The sequence below is a fragment of the Schistocerca americana genome, chromosome 1 (assembly GCF_021461395.2).
Source record: "Schistocerca americana isolate TAMUIC-IGC-003095 chromosome 1, iqSchAmer2.1, whole genome shotgun sequence".
In the NCBI taxonomy this organism is placed as follows: Eukaryota; Metazoa; Arthropoda; class Insecta; order Orthoptera; family Acrididae; genus Schistocerca; species Schistocerca americana.
This window is the reverse complement of record NC_060119.1, coordinates 558,554,954-558,580,265: the sequence shown is the minus strand read 5'-3', so window position 1 is coordinate 558,580,265 and position 25,312 is coordinate 558,554,954. Positions and strand designations below refer to the sequence as shown.

The 25,312-nt window shown below is 38.4% G+C and overlaps 1 protein-coding gene across 1 annotated transcript in view; it reads left to right on the top strand.

Annotated features, from left to right (window-relative positions):
* The window catches only part of LOC124606307 (CAD protein), a 545,680-nt gene that overhangs the window by 157,240 nt on the left and 363,128 nt on the right, over positions 1-25,312 (top strand). The window contains exons 13-15 of the mRNA XM_047138292.1: positions 6,645-6,820; positions 9,963-10,162; positions 20,517-20,724. Of these exons, the coding sequence (XP_046994248.1) occupies positions 6,645-6,820; positions 9,963-10,162; positions 20,517-20,724 (584 nt within the window). The remainder of the gene's footprint in view (positions 1-6,644; positions 6,821-9,962; positions 10,163-20,516; positions 20,725-25,312) is intronic.

Below are 25,312 nucleotides of genomic sequence, written 5' to 3'. Positions count from 1 at the left end.
CTTACCAACTAGAAGGCTGGTGGCTCAAGCTTGATGAAATAATTGTTGCTCCTTAAGAGTAGGTACAAGCCCTCACTTGGACTCGGCACTCTTCTTCTGGGACTACTGGGGAAAGAGAGATCTAATTTGTAAGTTTACTTCCAATGTTGACCATGAAATTAACAGATAGGTGACATGTGTAGTGGTGACAGTCATCCATGATGTGGGACAGCCATATGCTTCTACCATTTCCCCCCCATACCTGGAGGTCCCCCCCTACAGTGGAAACAGCTGTGTCAGCTACTAACATAGTTGTGACCACACCAGGTGCTAAGACCTGCTGATCCACAGTTGCATTCATCAACTCAGAATTTATTTTATCTGTTAGCCTTTTAGGTAGCTCTCTATATTTGTTCTCCAATCTCTTCATTAACACTGTTTTTTCGCTCTTTTAAAATGCACTTCAATTTCCCAATTCAGGTTTCAATCACACAGTTGTTGAGATGTCCAAAAATGATTAGTCCAACTTCACACACATCATTCTGCCACTCAAATGTAGAATTCCTTGCATCTACTTTCTCTGTAGTTGACATTATTTGCTCATCAACTCCTGTGAAAATATAGTCAACTGTTCTTATCCTCATGTTGATGTAAACTAAATCCTCCTTGTTATCTAGCATCATCGTGTCTATCAGCTCTCTTTGTGTTTTTTGAAGGGGCTCCAGAGAAAGAAGTCCTTACTTCTTGCAAACCCTGCTCTGCAGGTTTAATTTCACGTTTTGCATGACTTATTTTGCATTATGTGAACATAAAGTGACCATTGGCTGAGCAAACATTGCCTGCATAGTGTTAGCTGCAACAGCTGGTTGCAAAATGTTACTCACCTTTGGTGCTGGTGGCATCAACAGGAGAGTGTCTCCACTGCATTGAGGTTGTCAGAATTCTGACTGTGACTGAGGTGCATGTCACATTGCCAGCTGGTGTGGTGGACATCAGGCTGGCAGGATGCACGTGACCATCAGCTGGCTGGTGCATGAGGGGCAGCAGGCTGTAGTGCCATAATGGTTATTGGACTGGTGGGGGAGAGTGGGTGGGGGGTGCTGTTGGGGTGACATCAGTGATGTCAATTGTGCAGGTAGAGGTGGAGATGGAAGCAGAGAGAAAAACAAGTCAGATGCTTTCCATGGCTGTCATAGCCATGCTAGCCATCTTTCTTCTAAGTCTCTCATCTGGCCATTCCTTTGTGAAAAGGACCAAAATAAAAATTTATTTTTCTCTAGCAAACAAATTTGTGATGGGAAGCAGTCGCCACCCATGGGCAAGTTGAGGTGTTTGGGAAAAAGCTTTTATTACTACCACCTCTCAGGACTAGTGCTGATCTAGTGAAACATGGAATGAACTGTCGTTAATCTGGCAGCAGACAGCTTTCCTTGCCATACCAGCTGTGTCGTGTCTTGTCAGGAGATGGCCAAGTCTGTAACTCGTAAAAGGGTCCAACACCAATCTTGCAAATTGTGTGGCAGATAATAAATGAAGTGGAGATATGGTTGATCCAATAAGATGAAATGAAAATAATAATAAAGGAAATGGTGGAATACCATTGGTAACGTGTTAATGAAGGTGATGATCAGACCTGCTACTCTAACCATTACTTCCTGTCTCTAAATTCAGAGAAGTATTCGCTTACCTTTAAAAATCTTCTTGTCTCATTGCCTGCAGCACCATGAGAGATTAGAACTTACAGCAGATGTTACAGCTGGCAAGTTCATGAAGAATTAGAGACATGGGGAAGGTTACAAACAAGTAACAAGTAAGCAAAAATTCAATTAATTGTGGTACTGTCTCAATAAGACGAAGAGTGAGGTGGCCCTAACAGCGTGGGAAAACCGTAAATCCACAATGACGGATTTTACTATCAGCGTTGGCAGCCTGTTCTCCATGGGAAAATAATTTATATAAAGGATGACACAAGTGATAAATGAAGTAGTTCATTCCAGCCCCTCAAGAGTTCTAACTGGACAGAAGGTTGGTAAAGCTACTCTGAGAAAAATGTGGGAGACACTGGTTAGGGATGAGAATAATTGAGACTTGTTGCAAGGACAGTGTTTGCATTAAGCTTATAAAACTGTCCCATAGTGTTCTTTGTAGTAGTTTCATAGAGCAAACTGTAAGCACACTTTCTCATGTCACCCACAGTGACAGAGTATATTGTCTCACAAAATGACTGAATTGCTACTGCAGTTAAACTTGGAATGTCTGACTAAGGAGATAGAGGTCAGAACGTGCTACAAACTAAGATGGCAATCTTTACAATCAGTCAATGACAGATTGAGAAGCTGAGACTGTGTAAGAGTGGACTGAAGAGTCGCTACTCATTTTATTACCTAAGAGGAGTGCCTGCACTTCCAGTACATACACTATATGATCAAAAGTATCCATACACTTGGCTGAAAATGAATCAAAAGGTCATGGTGCCCTCCATCGGTAATGCTGGAATTCAGTATGGTGTTGGCCCACCTTAGCTTTGATGACAGCTTCCACTCTTGCAGGCATACATTCAATCAGGTGCTGGAAGATTTCTTTGGGAATGGCAGCCTATTCTTCATGGAGTGCTGCAGTGAGGAGAGGTATCGATGTCAGTTTGTGAGGTCTGGCAGGAAGTCAACATTCCAAAACATCCCAGAGATGTTCTATAGGATTCAGGTCAGGACTCTGTGTAGGCCAGTCAATTACAGGAATTTTATTGTCATGTAACCTCTCTGCCACAGGGCGTGCATTGTGAACAGGTGCTCGAACATGCTGAAAGATGCAATTGCCATCCCCGAATTGCTCTTCAACAGTGGGAAGCAAGAAGGTGCTTAAAAGATCAATGTAGGCCTGTGCTTTGTTAGTGCCACATAAAACAACAAGGGGTGCAAGCCCCCTCCATCAACATGACCACACAATAACACTACTGCCTCTGAATTGTACTGTTGGCACTACACATGCTGACAGATGACTTTCACCAGGCATTCACCATATCCACAACCTGCCATCCGATCGCCACATTGTGTACCATGATTTGTCACTCCACACAATGTTCTTCCACTGTTTAATCATCCAATTTTTACGCTCCTTACACCAAGCGAGGCTTCGTTTGGCATTTACCGGTATGATGTGTGGCTTCTGAGCAGCTGCTCTACCATGAAATTCAAGTTTTCTCACCCCCTGTCTGTCATAGTACTTGCAGTGCATCCTGATGCAGTTTGGAATTCCTGTGTGATGGTCTGGATAGCTGTCTGCCTATTACACTTTACGACCCTCTTCAACTGTTGGCAGTCTCTGTCAGACAACTGATGAAGTCAGCCTGTACGCTTTTGTACTGTATGTGTCCCTTCATGTTTCCACTTCGCTATCACATTGGAAAAGTGGACCTAGGGATGTTTAGGATTGTGGAAATCTCACATACAGACGTATGGCACAAGTGATACCCAATCACCTGACCACGTTCGAAGTAAGAGTTCCCTGAGCATCCCATTCTGCTCTCACGATGTCTAATGACTACTGAGGTCACTGATATGGAGTACCTGGCAGTAGATGGCAGCACAATGCACCTAATATGAAAAATATATATGTGTGTTTTTTTTTGTTTTTTTTTTTTTTTTGTTTTTGTTTTTTTTTTTTTTTTTTTTTTTTTTTGGGGGGGGGGGGGGTGTCCAGATACTTTTGATCACAGTATAGTCCGTAAATCAGCCTTACAGGGGATGATGCAATGATTTCTTCTCATCCTTCCACGTAGTGCCAAGGGCGTCATACGAGCTATTAGGTTGGCTGTTTCATTGTGACACCAATTCCACATCTACATTAACATCTACAGTATTTAACCCATTATAAGATGAGGTTTTTTCCCAAATTCATCATTTGAAAAATACGGGGTCGTCTTATATTTGCAGATTAAACTACTGCTGCTGAGGTAAACATTTATGTGTGTTTAGTAGAGTATATAGGGGTAGTGTTACTTTCAGAGATGAAGTTTCGCCTATTGAGGCCATGTGCAGATTTATTATGAAGAATTCGGAAGGGCAGGGCTCGGCAAACGATACTAGTGTTCTAACAGTCTTGAGATTCCCAATACGCCGAAGCACTTCATTCAGTATCAATGTTGATCAAACACTCATAGGGTTTTAAGGGAGAGGGTAAGGTGTCATTCCAATCCCGGGAGCGGAAAGACTTACCTTGGGGGGGGGGGGGGGGGGGGGGGGGGGGGAGGGAAAGGACAGGTGTACACACACACACACACACACACACACAGAGAGAGACATTTGTAAACGCAAAGAGTTTGGGCAGAGATGTCAGTCGAGGCGGAAGTACAGAGGCAAAGATGTTGTTGAATGACAGGTGAGGTATGAGCGGCGACAACTTGAAATTAGCGGAGGTTGAGGCCTGGCGGATAATGAGAAGAGAGGATATACTGAAGGGCAAGTTCCCATCTCCGGAGTTCTGACAGGTTGGTGTTAGTGGGAAGTATCCAGATAACCCGGACGGTGTAACACTGTGCCAAGATGTGCTGGCCGTGCACCAAGGCATGTTCAGCCACAGGGTGATCCTCATTACCAACAAACACTGTCTGCCTGTGTCCATTCATGCGAATGGACAGTTTGTTGCTGGTCATTCCCACATAGAAAGCTTCACAGTGTAGGCAGGTGAGTTGGTAAATCACATGGGTGCTTTCACACGTGGCTCTGCCTTTGATCGTCTACACCTTCCGGGTTACAGGACTGGAGTAGGTGGTGGTGGGAGGGTGCATGGGACAGGTTTTACACTGGGGGTGGTTACAAGGGTAGGAGCCAGAGGGTAGGGAAGGTGGTTTGGGGATTTCATAGGGATGAACTAAGAGGTTACGAAGGTTAGGTGGACGGTGGAAAGACACTCTTGGTGGAGTGGGAAGGATGGATCTCATTTCTCTGGCTCCTACCCTTGTAACCGCCCCCGGTGTAAAACCTGTCCCATGCACCCTCCCACCACCACCTACTCCAGTCCTGTAACCCGGAAGGTGTACACGATCAAAGGCAGAGCCACATGTGAAAGCACGCATGTGATTTACCAACTGACCTGCCTATACTGTGAAGCTTTCTGTGTGGGAATGTCCAGCAACAAACTGTCCATTCGCATGAATGGACACAGGCAGACAGTGTTTGTTGGTAATGAGGATCACCCTGTGGCTAAACATGCCTTGGTGCACGGCCAGCACATCTTGGCACAGTGTTACACCGTCCGGCTTATCTGGATACTTCCCACTAACACCAACCTGTCAGAACTCCGGAGATGGGAACTTGCCCTTCAGTATATCCTCCCTTCTCGCTACCCGCCAGGCCTCAACCTCCAGTAATTTCAAGTTGCCGCCGCTCATACCTCACCTGTCTTTCAACAACATCTTTGCCTCTGTACTTCCACCTCGACTGACATCTCTGCCCAAACTGTAAACTGTTTGCCTTTACAAATGTGTGTGTGTGTGTGTGTGTGTGTGTGTGTGTGTGTGTGTGTGTGTGTGTGTGTGTACCTGTCCTTTTTCCCTCTAAGGTAAGTCTTTCCGCTCCCAGGATTGGAATGACTCCTTACCCTCTCCCTTAAAACCCACATCCTTTTGTCTTTCCCTCTCCTTCCCTCTTTCCTGACGAAGCAGCCATTGGTTGCGAAAGCTAGAATTTTGTGTGTATGTTTGTGTTTGTTTGTGTGTCTATCGACCTGCCAGCGCTTTCGTTTGGTAAGTCACATCATCTTATATATAGTGTGTGTGTTTTTTTTACAAAGGCCCTTCTGGCCGAAAGCTTTATTTATGACAGTCTTTTTGTTGTGCCTATCTGTGACTCAGCATCTCCACTCTATTGCGAATAGCAACTTTCCTTTTCATAGTTTGATCAGAATTTGACAATTTTGTGAAACACAAGAGGAAACAGCGTTAAATTCTCCCATCTTACAAACTTTTGGTGTATAAGAACAGGTTTGCAATAAACATTATAAACATTCTCCTACATGTATGGAAACGGTATACAAATATTAATGCCATTTTGCAAGCATAGGTGACACTTGAAAAAGTAAATGTTGTCTCCTTCAAACAATGACAGTTGATTTGGAACCCAGGCCAATATTTCACTTGGTTGTGAGAGAGTGAGGTGATTTACTAAGTGGATTGCAAATGAGAAATTCAGTCTCCGTTTCTGTGTTAGAAAACTGGTTAAAGACACCAGCTTTTAATCAGCTTTAGAACATGATGGTGACATTCAGTTGAAAAAAGAAGCAAAATTAATCCAGAAAAAAATGTCTAACGAAGGAAATAAAGGGGTAGGAAACAAAACTTATAACCACAAACAGAAGATGAAGGGGCAAAGAAGAAAATATTCAAAATCTGATATAAGGGAACTGATAATGGCATTAAAATTATCAATGAGTAAACTGTAAAATTTATAATATTGGATTGAAGTAAAGGGCAAAGCTCTAAACATGCTAGAAAGTTGTAATATTTGGTCATCTCTGAGATTTTAAATTTGTTTCCATTTCCCTGTTAAATTCCTGTTGATATAGTGTGTGTGTCAGATAATATGTTGAATTAGTCACTGCAAATGTAACTAATGCTGTTCTTTTTTACTGGATAATTACTGCTGACTAAAAAATTTCGTTTGTTTCAGGTTCTGGTGTTTATCGCATTGGCAGTTCTGTAGAGTTTGATTGGTGTGCCGTTGGTTGTTTGAGAGAACTTAGGAAACTTGGCAGGAAAACAATTATGGTCAATTATAACCCAGAAACTGTCAGTACAGATTATGACATGTCTGACAGGCTATATTTTGAAGAAATTTCATTTGAGGTGTGTAAAGAATTTTCATTGGTAGAGAAGTCCTTTTACTTAGATTAGATGCTTCTAATGTCATTGCATCAGAATACCGTAGCACAGCAGGCTGAAACAGTATTTGTGCATTAAATTAGTGAGTAACCATAACACAGAAAATTGGTCCATGCGAAAGTTCAGTCAAATGTTTTACATTTATAAGGTGATATGTAGTGGCTCATGTGGATGATGATGCTTTCTTGGTTTTTTTTTTACTCTGACTAAAGTTAATTTTTTTATTTCTGTAATTATTCTTAAATAATCTGACCATATTTATTATTGGTTAGTGGTTTAGTCGGCCACAGATACTTTTTCCAGAGGGATTAGTCATGTTACTTATTAACAGAAGAGAGCACAATGAAAAATTAATTCTTGCATACAGGAACACATTTATTATTGTGTGTTCTTGTTTTTCTAACATGTTCTGCATCCTGAAGAATCTTGTCACTGTGGACCTATATGGACATAATGTACTAGTGAGCTAATCTCTAAATCTACTTTGACAATGCTTTATACACTCCCAAGTTTGTTGGTGGGGCCATTTTCTGCATCAAGTCTACAAATATTCATCTTATTAGTTCAAATGCCTTTATTTGCTGCAATATAACACTTATTTACATTTCAAACATGTTCCACTTGTTGCATGAAAGAAATATGCAGTGAATTTCCTTAGCTACTTAACTGTCCTGCCAATTCATTCAATATGGATTAGATGTTACGCTTACTGTAATACATTGTCTGTTATGCTAATATATTTGCAGTTTATTAATATGGCAACATGAAGAGCAACCACATTTGGTTTTCAATGCTTTTGATCTATTCTGCAGACTTTTATTTGCCATGGAACTGAGCCAGCACTGCTACTGTAATAACCAGTGAAGTCTTCTTGTACTGTGAAACTTTCATTGTCTCCAAAGCCATTCCTAAAATGTACCAAATTTATTGTTGGCAGTTTTTCTGAGTCCAGAATGATGAAGAAACATGTACAATATACAACTTAAAGGAAATTATCTCTGATCCCCCCCCCTTTCTCCCTCTCTACCTCTCTGCCTCCTTAACATGCCATCCGTCACCTTTTATTGAAATAATTTTTCTCACTTTAGTCTTACATTAACATATATAATTTTTGCCTTCATGAGCCAATTGAAACGTTCTTTGGATGCTCCTAATAAAGTTCAAAGCCACACATATTTATCATTGTACTTGATGATGGCCTAACAGCTAAAAACCAATTGTGTCCTTCAGTAATGTATCTATTAGAATATTTTTCATTCACAGATACTCAATATTTGGTTTTCAGTCTTGCCACTGTCACCTTATTTCTCTTATCAGCCAATATTTAGCAGCACAAATTTGAAGTTAGCATCTACAAAAAAATAGACTACCTAGAAAAAGTCTTTGTTGCGGAAAAATTGGGAGCGAATTTTTCCAGGGCATAGTGTTTCTTATGCGCTGCTGAAATGCACCTCAGAAAATGCCTTTCTCTTTGAAATTCCTTAACTATAGCAAGACAAATTTCCATAATTGGAGTCATCATAAAAATGAAATAAAGTATAACACTTGTTTCGCAAAGCAATTTAAATAGCCCTGCATATGTGAAATGCAAATGACAAATGTGTAGCTATCTCCATTCAGAAAGAAAGCAAGCAATATGTTATGAGACTTGTCCAGAAAGGAAGTACCATTTTGGAAAAAAGCCTCATAAAATATTTTTTTCAAACCAAGAGTTATTTTTAAAGGAAAGAGCATTTCTTAAACTATTTTTGTACATAGTTGCCACTATTGTTCATCCATTTATCATGGTGAGAAACTAACTTTTCTATGTCTATTTCATAGAAATGTGCTGCCAGTGAAGCCACTGATGAACATGACTTTTTGTGCCATCATTACTGTCAAATGCCTTTGTCCAGAATAATGCCTAAAGTTCAAGAACAAGTGGTAATCAGAAGGTGCAAGATCAGGGCAGTTCAAAACAAAATGCATGGAATGCTCGGGTCAAGGCATTGTGTTGCTTCATAAAAACATTGCCATTCTAATTATGTCACTCAAAACCTTATACAACAATTTGGTTGGGAAAAGTTCAACTGCCCACTGAAAAGCTCTGATTTCAAAATTTGTGACTACCATTTGTTCTTGAACTTGAAGCATGAGTTTGAAGGAAAGTGTTTTTGACAGCAGTCACACTGCAAAAAATGGTGTTTTACTGACTTTACCCTTAGCATCTTTCTTTGAAGAATGCATAGAAAAATTGGTTTCCTGCTGTAACAGACACCTGAAGATTGGTGGCAACTGTGTACAAAAATAGTTCAAGAAATTCACTGTATTGCAAAAATAAATGTTAATTTTTGAGTTTTTTTCCAAATGGTACTTACCTTCCGGGTATGCCTTTTACAAGGGTATGATGGAAAACTTAAGACATACTGGTACCTGTTCAGACGCATTGATTGAAAGGTTTTATATCATGGGGCTCTGACCCTTACCTACAGGTTAAGAAATAGTGAATCTAAATTAGCCTCCATACAGTTTCATGATGTAAGGCAGTTGTTAGGCTTCCAAACATTTCAGTTATTGGCAAGTCCTCCAATAACAGAGGGAGAAAACATTTTTTGGCAGTGTTGATGACAGCCATATGTTTATTGAAGTCCCTCTTGATGGTGACATCAACACTTGACTTTATTTATGAAACTTCAACTGTGGCCAACTAGTCTTGAATTATACTAATGAGAAGCATGCTCAATGTTTATCATTGTACTGCATATCACTTCATAGATCCATCTATTTTACTAACTTCCACACATTTTAAAGGTTTCCGCAGAGGACCTGTTTGTGCCTGTTGTAAAAGTTTAACTTTGATAAATAACTGTCAGAATATATAGTAATTAATTTTGATCTTTGCTTGGATGTCAGATAAGAGGACACAAATGCACATCATATGCAGTTGCATCAACAATCTTTTATGTCAGTTCTTAAAGATGTGAAACTGTACCGTATTCTGTGAATGACTTAGTATACCCCTCTATATAATATACCTACAGTTATTATTCTCACACTAGACAGAGCTTTTTAAGTATAGTTCTGTTAATGAGAACAACATTCAGACATTAACTAATGCATTTTTCAGGTTGTTATGGATATATACAACATTGAAAATCCAGAAGGCATCATTCTCTGTATGGGTGGACAGCTGCCAAATAATATTGCAATGGACTTGCATCGGCAGCAAGCCAGAATTCTTGGTACTTCTCCGGAGTCTGTAGATGGTGCGGAAAACAGATTCAAATTTTCAAGAATGCTGGATCGCATTGGAATATCTCAGCCAAGGTGCATGAATTTCATTTTTATAAATGTAAGAGTTTTCCATTTGACAGGTGTTTTTCGAAAACAAAAATGTATTCCAGGCAACATATTTAATACACACCAATGAGTCGCTCATTTCCAACATATCATTATGGAGTTACATTAATTTGTGATTTCTTGAACTAAACATTTTGTGTACATGTACCAGAACTAAGACATACTTAGCTCACTTACTGGTAACCAAAGTATTTGGCATGAACATCACATGATAGACAAACCAAAACTTTCTGTTCAGCTGTTGATTGATCTGTATTGGCATCTGGAGCTATGCTGGGTCAGTGCCTCCTATGATTATTGATAGATGCAAGGCAGAGAATTGAGTAATGCAACATTGGATTAGAAAGGAAGGATGGTAAGAATTTTAAGACTAATCTAAAAGATCATGAGAGATGGAGCCTTAGCTCAGATGGGAGAAGATAGTTTCCTCAGATGATTTAGGCAAGCTATGGGAACCCTAAATCTAGACTGCCAGAGGACAGCTGTCAAATTGGTTTCTGTAAGATGTGAGATGTTGAAAACCAAGATAGTACTCCGTTGTTGTGGCCATACTGTCCTGTTTCTGAACATTTCATATACCAATCTGCATTGCCTGTGATACAGGTCCTACCCAACATTGGAATGACAATCTTCGTGTTTTGGGGGAACATGAGCGCAAAGAACAGTTCATCAAATTTTGTCAAGTGGTTTGAGTTCATCATATCCCTAGTGTTCTAGGCTTTCCCACATGAGTTAGCTCACTTTAGCACAAGTATTTCATCTCTGGCTACCTGTAGAAATGGCATAGTATTCATTCATTACTGCAAAGACATGATACTTATTAATTATCACAAATAGACTCCTTGGTGCTAGAGTGGAGTACTGGTGTGCATTAAGAGCCAATCCCATAGAGTAGTTCATGTGAACTATTGAGCCAAATTTCCATTTAAGGTGTGCACTGTAAATTGTTACAGATCATAGGTCAAGTATGGAAGTGTCATCCTATTACTAAACAAAATGAGGAACCTTTAATGTGATGTGGCCCTGGATCTCTAGTAACAGATCTCCTTTTTATATTTGGAATCACATCTGCTCTCTTAAAGGTTAAGATAAGGGGAAAATATCCCACAAGCACTCAGTTACAAAATATCCTCAACATAACATATGGTATGGTACAGCTATGATACAGTATACACTAATCCAAATGCTGGAAGTAGGTGCACATCACATTAGCATGTAGATTACAAGCAACTTGGGACAGTTGTAGGTTGAATGTCCATCATCAACCTCAAAGGGGAAAGAGAATACAAAAGCTAGCTGTCTTGGCAGCATCTACAGCTTCCTCCTCATGGTAGCTGAGGTGCACGTGGGAGCTGAAGCCAAAACATATTGTTCCAAGCCATCAGATCATGTTTCCTTAGCTTCTTGTAATGGATCTGGTGTGGAAGAGCTCTTTCTCAGCTGTACATGAAGAAGGTTTGAATGCGAATCCCTTCCAGCCTCTCAATAAAATCCCGACTCGTCACAGGCACTTTACCTTGGTGGAAAGATAAAGGGGAAAAAGGAAACACCTTTCATGCTCAAATGGACTGGAAATGGGTTAAAGATGTGTGTGAAGGGATTTGAGAATTTGGGAAAAGTCTCTCTCTCTCTCTCTCTCTCTCTCTCTCTCTCTCTCTCTCTCTCTCTCTCTGACTTACTTTCTTTCTTTTTTTTCCCTCAAGCAGAAACATCCAAAGTGTCTGACACCCCATTGAAAATAGGTTACAGATTCAACAAAACAGACAGTTCTGTGGAGATACTGGTAAATGTGGCATCACTACAGACCACAGCTCACCCCACCTTCTCTTTATGGTAAAGATAAAACTGTTTGCTGTTGTAGTGGAAGTACCAAATAGAGGGAATATGTCTTCACTAGCCCAATTCACTGACAAAGCTCTTCTCAGTAGGGCCCTAGAATAATATTGTACTCCCTTGTGTAGATTTCAACTCAAACAGTGTGATGCAGTGTGTTGCCACCACACATAGCTTGGCAGAGCTGTTTAGGATCTGTCTTATATACTCTGAAACAACCCAGCCTGTTCTGGGCTGCTGTATGTCAGGTCAGGTGAGAGAAATGGTGAATGAGAGGGCATATTTACATTTGGGCTTATCATCATAGTGGTAGTATTGACAAGTGTTTATTCAACCGGGTTTATACAGTGTTCCAGCTGTCTTCATGGTCATGCTGCACTTCTAAACACAGCCAATTGTGAAATGCATTGATGCTCGGATATACAGGTTATGTCTGTTGTCTTGCTGAGTCATGGGCTGCAGCTACTGCAGTGCTGAGCAGCCTACCAGCATGCGATGCTGCATGTGCTGCCAGTGGTGAAGAGCAAGTGCAACCCTCCCAGGTCATCCAAGGTCTTTCTAGCTACTCACCCACAAGCTTACTTGTGGTCCCCTTTGGGTCATGTTCTTGGGTGCAGTAGCCAATACCAATGTCCTTTGTCAGTCCCTCAGAGGGTGGGTGCTGGACACACTCCAGCTCCCCATATCAGTGAACTTTCCCCAAGTCCTGCGACCGCTATGCGCAGTTGGGCACACCTTGCCGGAACTTGGGGAGCCAATAAACAGGCAGGTAGCCAGCCAGTATCCATCACCAGAGGTGTGTGGTTGTTTGTCTGAAATTTAAAAGTCTGTCATTCCCTCCAGTTCAAGACACAGATGCAGCTGAATGCTTTAGGCCCCTAAGCTCACTTAAGTATACCCTTATAGCTACACTTAGTACCTAGTCCTACTAGAGGGGGTAGAGTAGGTTTGCTTCATATTACTTGCCCTTCCTGCTTTTCCTAGTTCCTAGTTCACAGGTTGCTAGGCCTGGTTAAATGGGCGATTTGTTAGTTTCCTGGTAGCATGCAAGTGCCTGAGTTACAAAATATTACTTCACTCTTGGTCACACTGTGTTACCTGTTCCATGCACTTGACCATTGGCAGTTTTGTCATAACAGCCCCCCCCCCCCCCCCCTCTAAATTCCTCCCACCCATCTGCCCAGAGTGTTTTGTCATAGTGCCAGCAATACTGTCCAGTGGATTTATTAGCTTATTGGCCAGGCTGACCTTTACTACCTGGCCACAATAGGAATAAAACTTTGGGACACAGTAACTCAGAATGTGAGATGAAGTACAACTTCAGCAGTACTGTGGGGCATTCACTGCCATTTATTTCTTACATGCTCTCATATGCTACCACTGTGTTACAGTAAGTTGCTTATAATTTACCCTCCATTGAGAATGCCTTTATGTGGATGTATCTAACAAATTGCAACTGATAAGTATCTAAAAGAAAGCTCTTGAAACAGATGGTGGGCACTATGAACCAGATGTTATACAGGGTGTAAACAATAACTGTTTACAGTGTACCTAAGTGGTGCAGGGGAAGTCTAGATGAACAGTTTGATATGACACTGTGGTCTTTCAAGCTGGGAAACTGCCGCAGATCAGCCAACAAAAGCCACATCAGCTACAGCACATGTGCATCGCATGAGATTTTGGCTAAAATCATCCTTGAATGTTAAAAAGCTATTTGTTGTTGCACTTATGGAATGTAAAATTTATGTTTGTGTAAACTTTACCTCACAATTTTGTACATTTTAACAGTGTAAAATTAACAATTAAATTGTATTGTTGCTCTGTCTTTAATACAACTGTGCTTGTAAGTCTTAAGTTTAGATTGAACTGGAAATTTATTTACAGTCAGATTAAAATGACTTTGACAATTGACATCTGTAACTTGCCTCTATAGTGTTGCCACATCGGCTGTCGGCTACTGGTCAGTTATAGGTGACACACAAACACTGCAGGTCACACCACAAATACTATTAATGTGTAATGCAGAGCAATGTTGGGAGCAGCTGTGTTGAGATATGACAGAAGTGTATTTAAGTGACAAATGAGTGAACTGTGGCAGATGATGCATTTTGTAATACTGAATTAAAACTTGTCACAAACTAACCGCAATATTGTGATTTATCTGGAAAATGATGGTAAACATTCTGCAGCAGAACTAAAATGATGATTACTTTGTTCATGGCAATTTAAGTTAACCTGTAATGAGCAAACTCAAGACTGAAAAAATATCAGTTCAGTGCTAAAAGCAAACTGTAATTTCTCACTGCCATTGGTTATCTGAAACTGTCCTTACACTGGCTACATGAGCTGCCACATTACCAACCATTGAACAGTTCTGGGTGGTACTCGGTTGCAGATTATGGGCAACACAGCAGATTCCAAACAAAAACAGTATGACAAGAAGAAAAATAAGAGCAAATAAGTCAGTAGAATGGTGAAAATGATGCAGCAAAGTATAAGAAGTAAGAAAATACATTTAATCTAATTAACTGAATAAGAGTAATAGTCTTCTGATTAGATTTAGGATGCTCCAGTAGGAGGAAATCAGCTCCAATGCGTGAAGTGTCAACTACCAAGTAATTTTAATCAGATTATGGTTACAGCATAATTTCTTCAAATCCCATTCCTTTTCATTACCCTCACACGATAGATTACTTACCAGTGTTAACGAAAGCTGGGGCCATAGGGGGGTGAGAGAAAGAGGATATAATGCAGCATGCATGTGCTCTTGCTCATGTTGCTTTCATGGGCTATTTTAGGTTGGTTCCTAGCTTGATAAACCACAAGTGTCTTACATCAAATTGTTTTAACTTCCCCTACACCACTGGGGTATGTTCTAAACAGCTATTTTTTTGCATACTGTATAGCCAGTATAATCTGATTGACATTGCTTGTGTGTTTGTCACATGACACTACAATACTGTCACAGTGGAGTCAGCAGCCCTTCTGTTGAACCTCAGTTAAACAAGCCTTAGGCTACCTGTTCTTATACAGAAATTACTCACTAAAATGAGTCTTTCAGGAACACGGAGTACACAGAACAGAGGTATAATGATCCTCAGCTGAAGAAAGTTGTAAAAAATTAGATGCACTGAATGTTTCATCAGGGTGCATGATACGTTAAACTGTATCATACTGTTGAAATGTTAGTTTTGCATGGTCTGGTAATAACTACTAAGTTAAGGAAAGTCCTTGCATCACCAGATCTGTCCTCTATTGTCAGTCTGTACACACACACACACACACACACACACACACACACACACACACACACACACACACACACACACACACACACACACATATTTGCTATGAAATCTGTTGTAATATACAGTTCCAAAAATTAATTAACAGAAATAAGCACAGTTTTTACTAATCCTAGAACACTTGCAGCTTTCTCTCTCTCTCTCTCTCTCTCTCTCTCTCTATATATATATATATATATCCCTTTTCCAGATTTAATTAACATGAAATATCTCTCTCTATCCCTTTTCCAGATTTAATTAACATGAAATACATAACTCCACATTCCTAAAAAGTAAACATCATCAACAAATTAACCCAAACGTTAATCATCTGAACATCTGCCTGTAAAATATTAGATAACCATAAGTTATCTTTTATATAGCATTGTCTTCCATTAGACTCTTAATGCAAGCATATTTCAAGGTTATGTGCCAAATGGTAAAAAGTAATTACATTCATTTCTTTGGAAATGACTGAAGATAGGGGTGATGGTCAAATTGTGATACATACAAGGGAGACCTGAAGTAATGAAAACCAGAACAAACTCTTTTGAAACTTGAGAAAAATTGAGAATCCTTTAAGTGATTCTGCCTAATAAAACCATCAGTATACTTAGTCCTTTTTCTTCTATGTGATCAAGTTCAGCATTAAAAAACAAAATTAAATTTTTGTTTTGTGTTATTATGATTTGATTTTATTTGTCCTTTTGGCTCTTGTACAATGTTTCTTTAAAATGTTAATGACTACTTGATAAATCTAAGACTGTGTGTTACATATCCATTTCAGGAATAATGCTGTACTGCCAATGAACTAACTGTGTCTAACCTTACAGTTTTTCACTCTAGGAAGCATGTTAATTGCCCTAGGTGATTCCATAGGGGTTAACACAGCAACCAATCTTCAAATAATAATAACCATAAAAAGTGCTATTGCAAGATTGGTACAAGAGTTCATAAAACATGCAGAAACTTGAAAATGAAATTGAAAATACAAAATTAAACTTAATTTATACTGAAAAATTTTCTATTCAGTCACTAGGTGGTGACTGTGCTGAAATGTTTAGGAACAGAAAATGTTATTTTTCTATAATATATAAGTACTGGTCAGTACTTTTCACTGACATTGTTGCATGATGGCCATGTTCCACACATACTAACATTGTCATGAATAGTTGGTTAAGGGCACGCTAAGAAAGAAGAGATTTATAGGGCTCGTGGATATTATGTGACTGTGCACATACCCTGAAAATCTATTTCATAACACCACTTGATGCCCTAATAATAAAGCAGAGACGGTCTATAATGAATATCACTTTCATACCAGAAATGTAATAGGTGTTTCGGTGTTTGGAAACAAAAGATTCCCAGTGTTATCACTAGGCTTGACTGTTAAATTACAATCATTGTTGTTAATGTTGCCTTTGCTATTTTACACAAAGTAGCTTAGAAACAAGAAGAGCCTTGTCTAGAGCCAAATACCCTCCTTAGAAACTTCGAAGCCATTGTAGAGAAATTCAGCAAGCTGTAGTGAGAACTGCTCTGACTGAAGACTTTTGTACAACTGTGAAATCGTATTTAGCTATAACCGAGAAAATTGTTTGACATCTCTACTTAACATTTGAGCCAAAAAATTGAATGTAATAATATGCAATTACAGTATCAAATGTATTATTCGTTTAAAAAATCTTTTTCCCCATTAGTTCCACTTTTTGTTCAGGTTCTAACCCCCGACCCACTCTGGGCTTTCTCTTTCCCATTCATTTCTTTCCCTTTCTCATTCCTCTCTCTTTAGTGTGCTTTCTTTCTTCTGTATCAAACATTTTTCTACTGTGTAAAGTGTCTGGGATCCCCCTATATTTCCTTTTGTTTTAGGCCTATGCTCAACAAATAGTTCAGGACTTGTAACAGACTTGAAGCGTGCAGGTGAACAGGATGACGACATGTGTTCTTCATTCTGCTCCTCCATCATTTCAGTAACAATAGTTTCTTTTAGACTCATTATTGATATCAGTGAGACCGTAGGCTTTTGTGTTCCTTTCACAGTATCTGAAATTAAAATACAAAATTAACAAACAGTTTACACATATGTTTAAGACAATGATATAAGGTTTTAGTTCTTTAAAACAACAGGTGATGACAAAAACATAAAATACTGACCAAAATGAATTAAATTGTGACAATAAACATACCTGTATTCATATCTAGTCTCCAGCCAGAACAGCTCATCATCTGAACACACTATTCCGGCAGTTCACCTGGCATGCACAACAGCACACCGGTGGTGAAAGCTCGCAGATAAATCAATACCAAACACTAATGACAGTTTTTGAAGACTGAGACAAAGACTATTGTTTCTTAATGTCAAATAGAAGAGGGTTGCAACTCTTACTTCAAGGATACTGCTTATCTCTGTAATATTGTCAGATAGCCAGGTTTCAGTGGCTTGTTTCATGACACAGTCCCAATACCGCGACACGGGGGGGGGCAACCACTTGTCTCATCATACAACATTTTATGTCTTTCTGTAAGACAATGCTCCACGACTGCAGATTTTTCTGGCTGAAATAAATGCATGTGGAGATGATGATCCATGCAACAATCCTGGACCATATGAATTGTTCATTGAATATAGACTTTCCTGCAATGGCAGGGAATATTGTGAACTTCGGGCTTTCTCAAAACTAAATCAGCCTTCACTGAGCCCAACTGGGCTTTGGTCTTAGCTGGCAGACTGAATATACCTTTAATACTAATTTTTTTTAAAAATTCTACCTATTTTTGTAGAGCATGATGGATCTAATTGTCAGTATAAACATTCTGCTTGAACACAGCTTTCAGATGGTCTAGTTCTTGCGTCAAGCCATCTGCATCTGAGATGGCATAAGCTCTTTTTACCAATGTACGTAGGACAGTGTTGCATTGGTACGATGGATGACAACTTGATGCATGAAGATATTGGTTCGTATGCATATTGTTGACGATATGTTTATGGTAAGGCCATATGGGAGGGATGCTCTAGATCGTTTCCTAGATCGTTTTTATTGCCTGCATCCCAATGTTAAGTTCATGATGGAAGTTGAAAAGGACGGAAAACTTCAGTTTTTAGATGTCTTGGTCTACAGGAGGATGATGGGATATTAGGACATAGTGTTTATAATCGTAAGCCCTCACATACGGGCCGATATCTTCATGCATCAAGTTGTCATCCATCGTACCGATACAACAGGGTCCTACATACATTAGTAAAAAGAGCTTACACTATCTCGGATGTAGATAGTTTGACACAAGAACTGGGCTATCTAAAAGCTGTGTTCAAGCAGAATGGTTATACTGACAATCAGATCCATCATGCTCTACAGATTGTACCTTTGTGGGAACCAATGGAAGATACAAGAAAATCAGTGGTGTTCCTACCTTTTGCAGGGAGCATATCTTAAAGAGGAAGAATTTTAAAGAAATTTAATATTAAGTGTATTCCATCCACCAGCTAAGACAAGAGCCCTGTTGGGCTCGGTGAAGGATGATTTAGGTTTGAGAAAGCGCTGAGTCTACAAGATTCCCTGCCATTGCGGGAAAGTCTATATTGGACAAACAATTCGTATGGTCCAGGATTGTTGCATGGAGCATCAACTCCACACACATTTATTTCAGCCAGAAAAATCTACAGTGGCAGAAAATTGTTTACAGAAGGACATAAAATGTTGTATGATGAGACACAAGTGATTATCCTGTGTCACAGTTCTGGGACTGTGTATAGAAAGAAGCCATTGAAGTCTGGCTATCTGACAATTTTACAAACAGCAATAAGTGGTATCCTTTAAGAGCTGGAACCCTGTTCTGTTTGACATTAAGAAACAACGGTCATTGTCTCAGTCTTCAAAAGCTGTCAATAGTGTTTGATATTGATTTATCATTTCTGCAAGTGTTCACCACCGATACGCTGTTGGGCCTGCCACTAGACGGCAGTTATTTTCACACATGCATGGTGGACCCATGGTTGGTGTATAAAGGAGCCCCCGCGGCGTGTTTCATTTCAGTTCTGACAAGATAGTGCTATGACCTACTCGCCTGAAGATGGCGGCCAGGTGGACCGCCAAAATATTGTGTCCAGATGACGAGATGTTCCGACTGGAGACCCGATATGAATACAATGAATTATTACTCTGGGAAAGTTTATGAAGCCACGGTAAACTTACCTGCTGCATCTCCATCATAGGGATTATGCAGTCTAATAGTGCTATTACCTATGAAGCTCAGTAGTGTTTCCGTATTCTTGTCGTGTATGGAAACTGGTTTAGCACTCCCTCCTGTTAAGAAATTTTCTTTCCTTTTCATCCGCTGTTTCCTTTTTAACCCTTTTCTTCCTTTTTCATACTTACCTCTTAAATTTTTTTACAGATCTTTTGGTGCCCCTCGAAGCTTCAGACAATTCACACACTTAGTCTCATGTTTTGCTTTTCTGCTCCCACATTACAGCATAAGTTATTTTAGTTTCAATGGCATGATATTTCTCCTCTATAATTTTAAGGAGAATTCGTTGTTCCTTAGGGGAAAAATTAGCCTGCCTAATCCTCTGTTTACTATCTGCCATTGTGTCAAACAGCATATGAGACAGATTTCCTTCACAGAAACTTTCAAAACAATGAAAAAGATGGATAGATAATAATATATATTACCATAAACATATGTACCATCTGCTACAAATATTGTGCAGATTAACTGGCAGTAAAATTTAACCTTTCGATGGTGAGAACCAACGTTAATTTACTGTACGTTTATTCTGACCTTAAAGTTTACTGGAAATTAATTTCTCTTGCTTTGCTGGTCATTGTAAGAATAGGCCTAAGAGAGCTTCCTTAAAGGTCAGTGCAAATAATCTCTCTTTGTAGGCTCCATCCAGTGGAAAGTGTGATGCAGTGTGAAGGGAAATTTGTTGTGCTACTTCTAATGTATAATGCAATCTTGATTTTTGAAGTATCAGTGTATTATTTTTCTTCTGAATTATCTCCGTAGGAATGTGTGGCCACATATAATTTTAATCTTATCGAAAGAATAATTTTGACTTATTTCACAATAAAAGAGGTTGTGTATCAACAGCTGAAAGTTTTAAAATATAATATTATAATTATATAAAAAATAAGACTATTTTACAGTTATAAGTATCTCTCTTTTTCAATGCAAATATTTTCACATTGGTTTTGCAGATGGAAGGAGTTGACAAACTTGGAGTCTGCAAAAGAATTTTGTGAAGAAGTTGGCTACCCTTGTTTGGTAAGACCATCGTATGTCTTGAGTGGAGCAGCAATGAATGTTGCTCACACACCACAGGATCTTGAGACATACTTAAAGTCAGCAAGTGATGTCAGCAAAGAACACCCAGTTGTTATATCAAAATTCCTTCTGGAAGCAAAGGTAAAAGTAATAGTGAGATTTAAATACAGAAGATAATTTGTGTGGTTTTTCCCCCTCACAATTTTCATGCAATTAACTGCATATTGTTCTAAATATTAAGTTACTTAAAGCAATTACTAATTGTTCACTCTTTCTTTCAAACAGTTGTTCATTCTGTTACAGTGTGAGATCACTGAATGGTAAACAGTTGCAGTAGACTGTATTTAAACTTTCTGTACAGCACTAATTAGATAGCTTGTTTTAATGAAATGTGGGTAGTATTCTTGCAGCATGGCAAACTACATGGCATTTAAGCTGACTTTCCATATTGATATGAATATAATAGAGGGAAACATTCCACGTGGGAAAAATATATCTAAATATATCAATATTTCCATATTGATATATAGATTTAAGACTTCACAGGAAATAATATATATACTATTTATTTCTTCAAGGGTTCACATGCAGAAGAATGCCAAACATGGCTATCAGCGTGTGAGCTAGACAAATGTTGGATCATAAGCTGCTCCTCAAAATTGTATGCTGGAACATACAAAGTGTTTAAGCTGAACTTGCCTCAGATATCAAGGTTTCTCTGCAGCCACATTATTTTAATACTCTAAACATGAAAGTTACCAAACAGTCAACAAGCTCATTTCTTTGAAAAGTAAATTGTCTGATCTTCTGTCATCCCACGATGCACATGATTCAAATACTTGGTTATGCTTTTGCTATCATAATGTGCAAGAACACTGGTTAACTATGTACTGACCTGCTAGTAACATTGCTATATGCTGTGATGTTAAATGGTGGTTTGTTGTGAAAGTGACAAAATACCAAATTTTTATGAAGAGTTACATATGCTGAACCAGAAACATACCAAGTTGCTAAAATTTCAATCCTTAAATCCTCCCTCCACCCCTCCCCCCATCTTCTATTGTATGTGTAGTGCATATATCATAATAAATGAAATTGTTAAATTTGCAATCATACTATATTTAACTATATTTTATAATTCATTGTACAGTTACCAGACCATTGATGATAATAGTACAATTAGTTTTTGATAAAACATTTCTTGATGAATAAATCTAAATTTGATTCACTAAAACCATCTGTGCTTAAAAATTCTACCCTGCTAGTAGTTATGTGTTAGGACTGACTTACATTAATTGAAAGCCCTTATTCTCCACTTCACAATGAACATCTTACTTTCTCCAGAAATTGTGCATTAAAAAGTTATTAGTATTTAAAATTATCATTGTCTGGAATGTTCAAATTTTAAAATGTGAGCTTGTCAAAATTCCAGTGTTATATTTTGAATGCCCTGATGCTTCTGGTAACAAAAATGTGTAACTTTCCTAGAGAAACATGATAGTTTGTAAAATATTCAGATTGAAAACTTTAACTTCGTAGAAAATTCACAGCTAGTTTTGGAAATCCCAGTGTACAATGAAACGCCACCACCATAAAAAGTACCTTTGATTTTATTCAAATTCTTATTATAGTTAATCAAAACTACTTCACTACCAAATGTGGATTTTGTATTTATTTATTTATTTATTTATTTATTTCTACTTTGCTCTCTCTGTTACACGGTACGTAACTACAAACAGTTAACAAATATCCAAAGCATACAGAATAGGTTTCCAAATATGTGAGTAGTTTGAAGACTTCATAAGTAGTACAACCCAGTACATTGTCCTCGACAGTGAGTGTTCATCAGTTAATGGTATCATCAGGAGCACACCAGGGAAGTGTGATAGGACCTCTTTTGTTCTCAATATACATAATTGATCTTTTGGATAGGGCAAGCAGCAATCTGAGATTGTTTGCTGCTGATGGTTTAGTATAAGGGAAAGTATAATCATTAAGTGACTGTAGAAGGATACAGGACGATTTAGAAAATATGTTTGGTGTCATAATGCTCTAAATGTAGAAAAATGTAAGCTAATGCAGATAATAGAAAAAATGGCCCTGTAATTGTAGAAGACAATATTAGTGGTGTGCTGCTTGAAACAGTCACATAAAATACCTATCCATAATGTTGCAAAGCAATATTAAATGGAACATAGGGACAGCAAGTGGTTCACTTTGGTTTTTTGGGAGAATTTTAACCAACTGTTGCTCATCTATAAAGAAGACCGTGTATAGAACACTACTGCTACCCAATCTTGAGTACTGCTTGAGTGTTAGGTTGGATTCAAGGAACACATGAAGAGGCATGCTGATAGATTTATTATCAGTAGGTTCAATCCGTGTGCAAGTTTTAAGCAAATGTTCCTTGAACTCAAATGGAAATCCCTGAAGGAAATGAGATGTGCTTTCCCAAAACACTCTTGAGAAAATTTAGAAAACTGGCATTTGCATCTGACAACAGAACAATTTTTCTGCCACCAAGGCACATTTCATATGAAGTCCATAAAGACAACTGTCTGCCTCTTCCACCTGAAAACCCAACCGTAATTAACCCATTCCAGAAGTCCAGTAGTACCTATCGTCCCTAATCAAATCCTTAGGTCCCTCCCAAAATCTTTCCCAAGATCCATCTCCTCCTTCATCCCAGTGACACCCTGCACCCAGTTTCTACATGCTTCCAAAACTACATAAACACAATAATCCTGGACACAAAGTATATCTGGTACTGTACTACCACTTCAAGAATCTCTACTCTTGTCAGTCAACACCTCCAATGAATTTACTGTTGCCTAGTCTCTTATATAAGACACAGACCACCACCCAATTACAACCTGCATCCCTACTCATCACTGAATCTGATGGGAGTACTTTCTTAGGTTAAGATCAGTGTCCAATCATCCTACATTGATTGAAGACCGGGATGTACTAGAGATGTTAAAATATCACAAGATTCTCATAACAGTACAGTGGAAAATAATGTTGGTATGTCACAAGCTTCGCATAAAAGCACAGTGAAAAATAATGTTATTTATAGCATCAGAATATCAGGGGATTAAAAAACAAAGTAGATGAGCTGCTAGTTTGTTTAGAAGATTTGAAAACTGAGTATAGTATAGATGCACTATGCCTGTCTGAGCATCATATAGACACAGGCATGGAAATGGTAAATATAGGTGGATATAAATGTACAGCACATGTAATTACAGATACTATGAAGAGAGGTGGAGTTTCCATATATGTTAAAATCTGTCATAGTGTGGAAAATTTGGAAATTAAAAAAACATTGTGTAGCTCAACATATAGAAACGTGTGTGTGAACTTAAACTAAATAATGGCACTTTTATAATTGTAGCTGTGTATAGGTCCCATTGGAAAATTTTCAACTATTTTTGAAAAAATTTGTGTCTTTGTTGTGCTATCTGTCAGCCAGAGGAAAGCAAATTATTGTTTGTGGTGATTTCAATGTACATTTTCTGAAAGAGTCTGATAGAAAGTTTGACCTTGAAGTATTACTTGCTTCTTTCAATTTGATATCAATTATTGATTTTCCTACTCGGGTGGTACAGGAAAGCAGCACACTGATAGATAATGTTTTCATAGACCAACATAAATTTAATCAAATAAAAACTTTTCCTGTTAAGAATGGTCTGTCTGTTCGTGATGCACAGCTACTTACAGTATATGATATAACTCCTTACAGTAATGAAAAACAGTCCTACAAAATAGTGCATTCAATTAATGATTTAACAATTAAAATTTTTAGGTAAAGCTTGCGACATTTAGTCTGGGTGAGATGTACAGGGAACATGGTGCTAATTTAAAATTTAACCTATTTCCTGATAACTTTGAGTATATTTGAAAACAGTTTCCCTAAGAAAACAGTGTGATATAATTGTAAGAAACCATGTAAAAAGTCATGGCTCACTAAAGGGATAAAAATATGTTGTTAACAGAAAAGGGAGATGTATCTTATAGCTAGGAGGAGTAATGAACCTGAAACAGTGAAACATTGTAAAAACTACTGCACTGCATTAAGAAAAGTTATTAAAAAGTCCAGAAGCATGTGCATTATGACTGAGATTAACACATTTGATAACAAAATTAAAACAATTTGGATCATTGTTTAAAGGGAAACAGGGCAACCGAGAGCACAGGGAGACTGTATTTCTATCAAACACAATGAAAAGTTTTTAACAAGAAGCCAGAAGTAGAAAACATGTTAATAATCATTTTTTTAAGTGTTGTGGAGAAAATAGGATCCAGCTATTCATTAGAAAATGCAAGGCAGTAATGGAAGAGGCAGTACCTATCAAATTTGATAAAATTGAAATTCAACCCACATCTCTGACTGAAATTAGGAAAATAATAAATTCACATGGAATTGATGGTATTTCCAACAGAGTGCTAAAAGCTTGCTCCCAACATACAAGTAGGAGTCACATATGTAGTAGCTCACTGAACCAGGCATTTTTCCAGATAGACTGAAATATGCTACTGTTCAACCATTGTATAAAAAAGGGGATAGGTTTGATGCTAACAACTGCTGCCCAATCTCACTTCTGACCACTTGATCCAAAATTCTTGAAAAAGTAATGTATTCAAGAGTAGCATCACATGGTTGTAAAAATGAAGTACTAACAAAATGTCAGTTTGGTTTTCAGAAAGGATTTTCAACAGAAAATGCTAT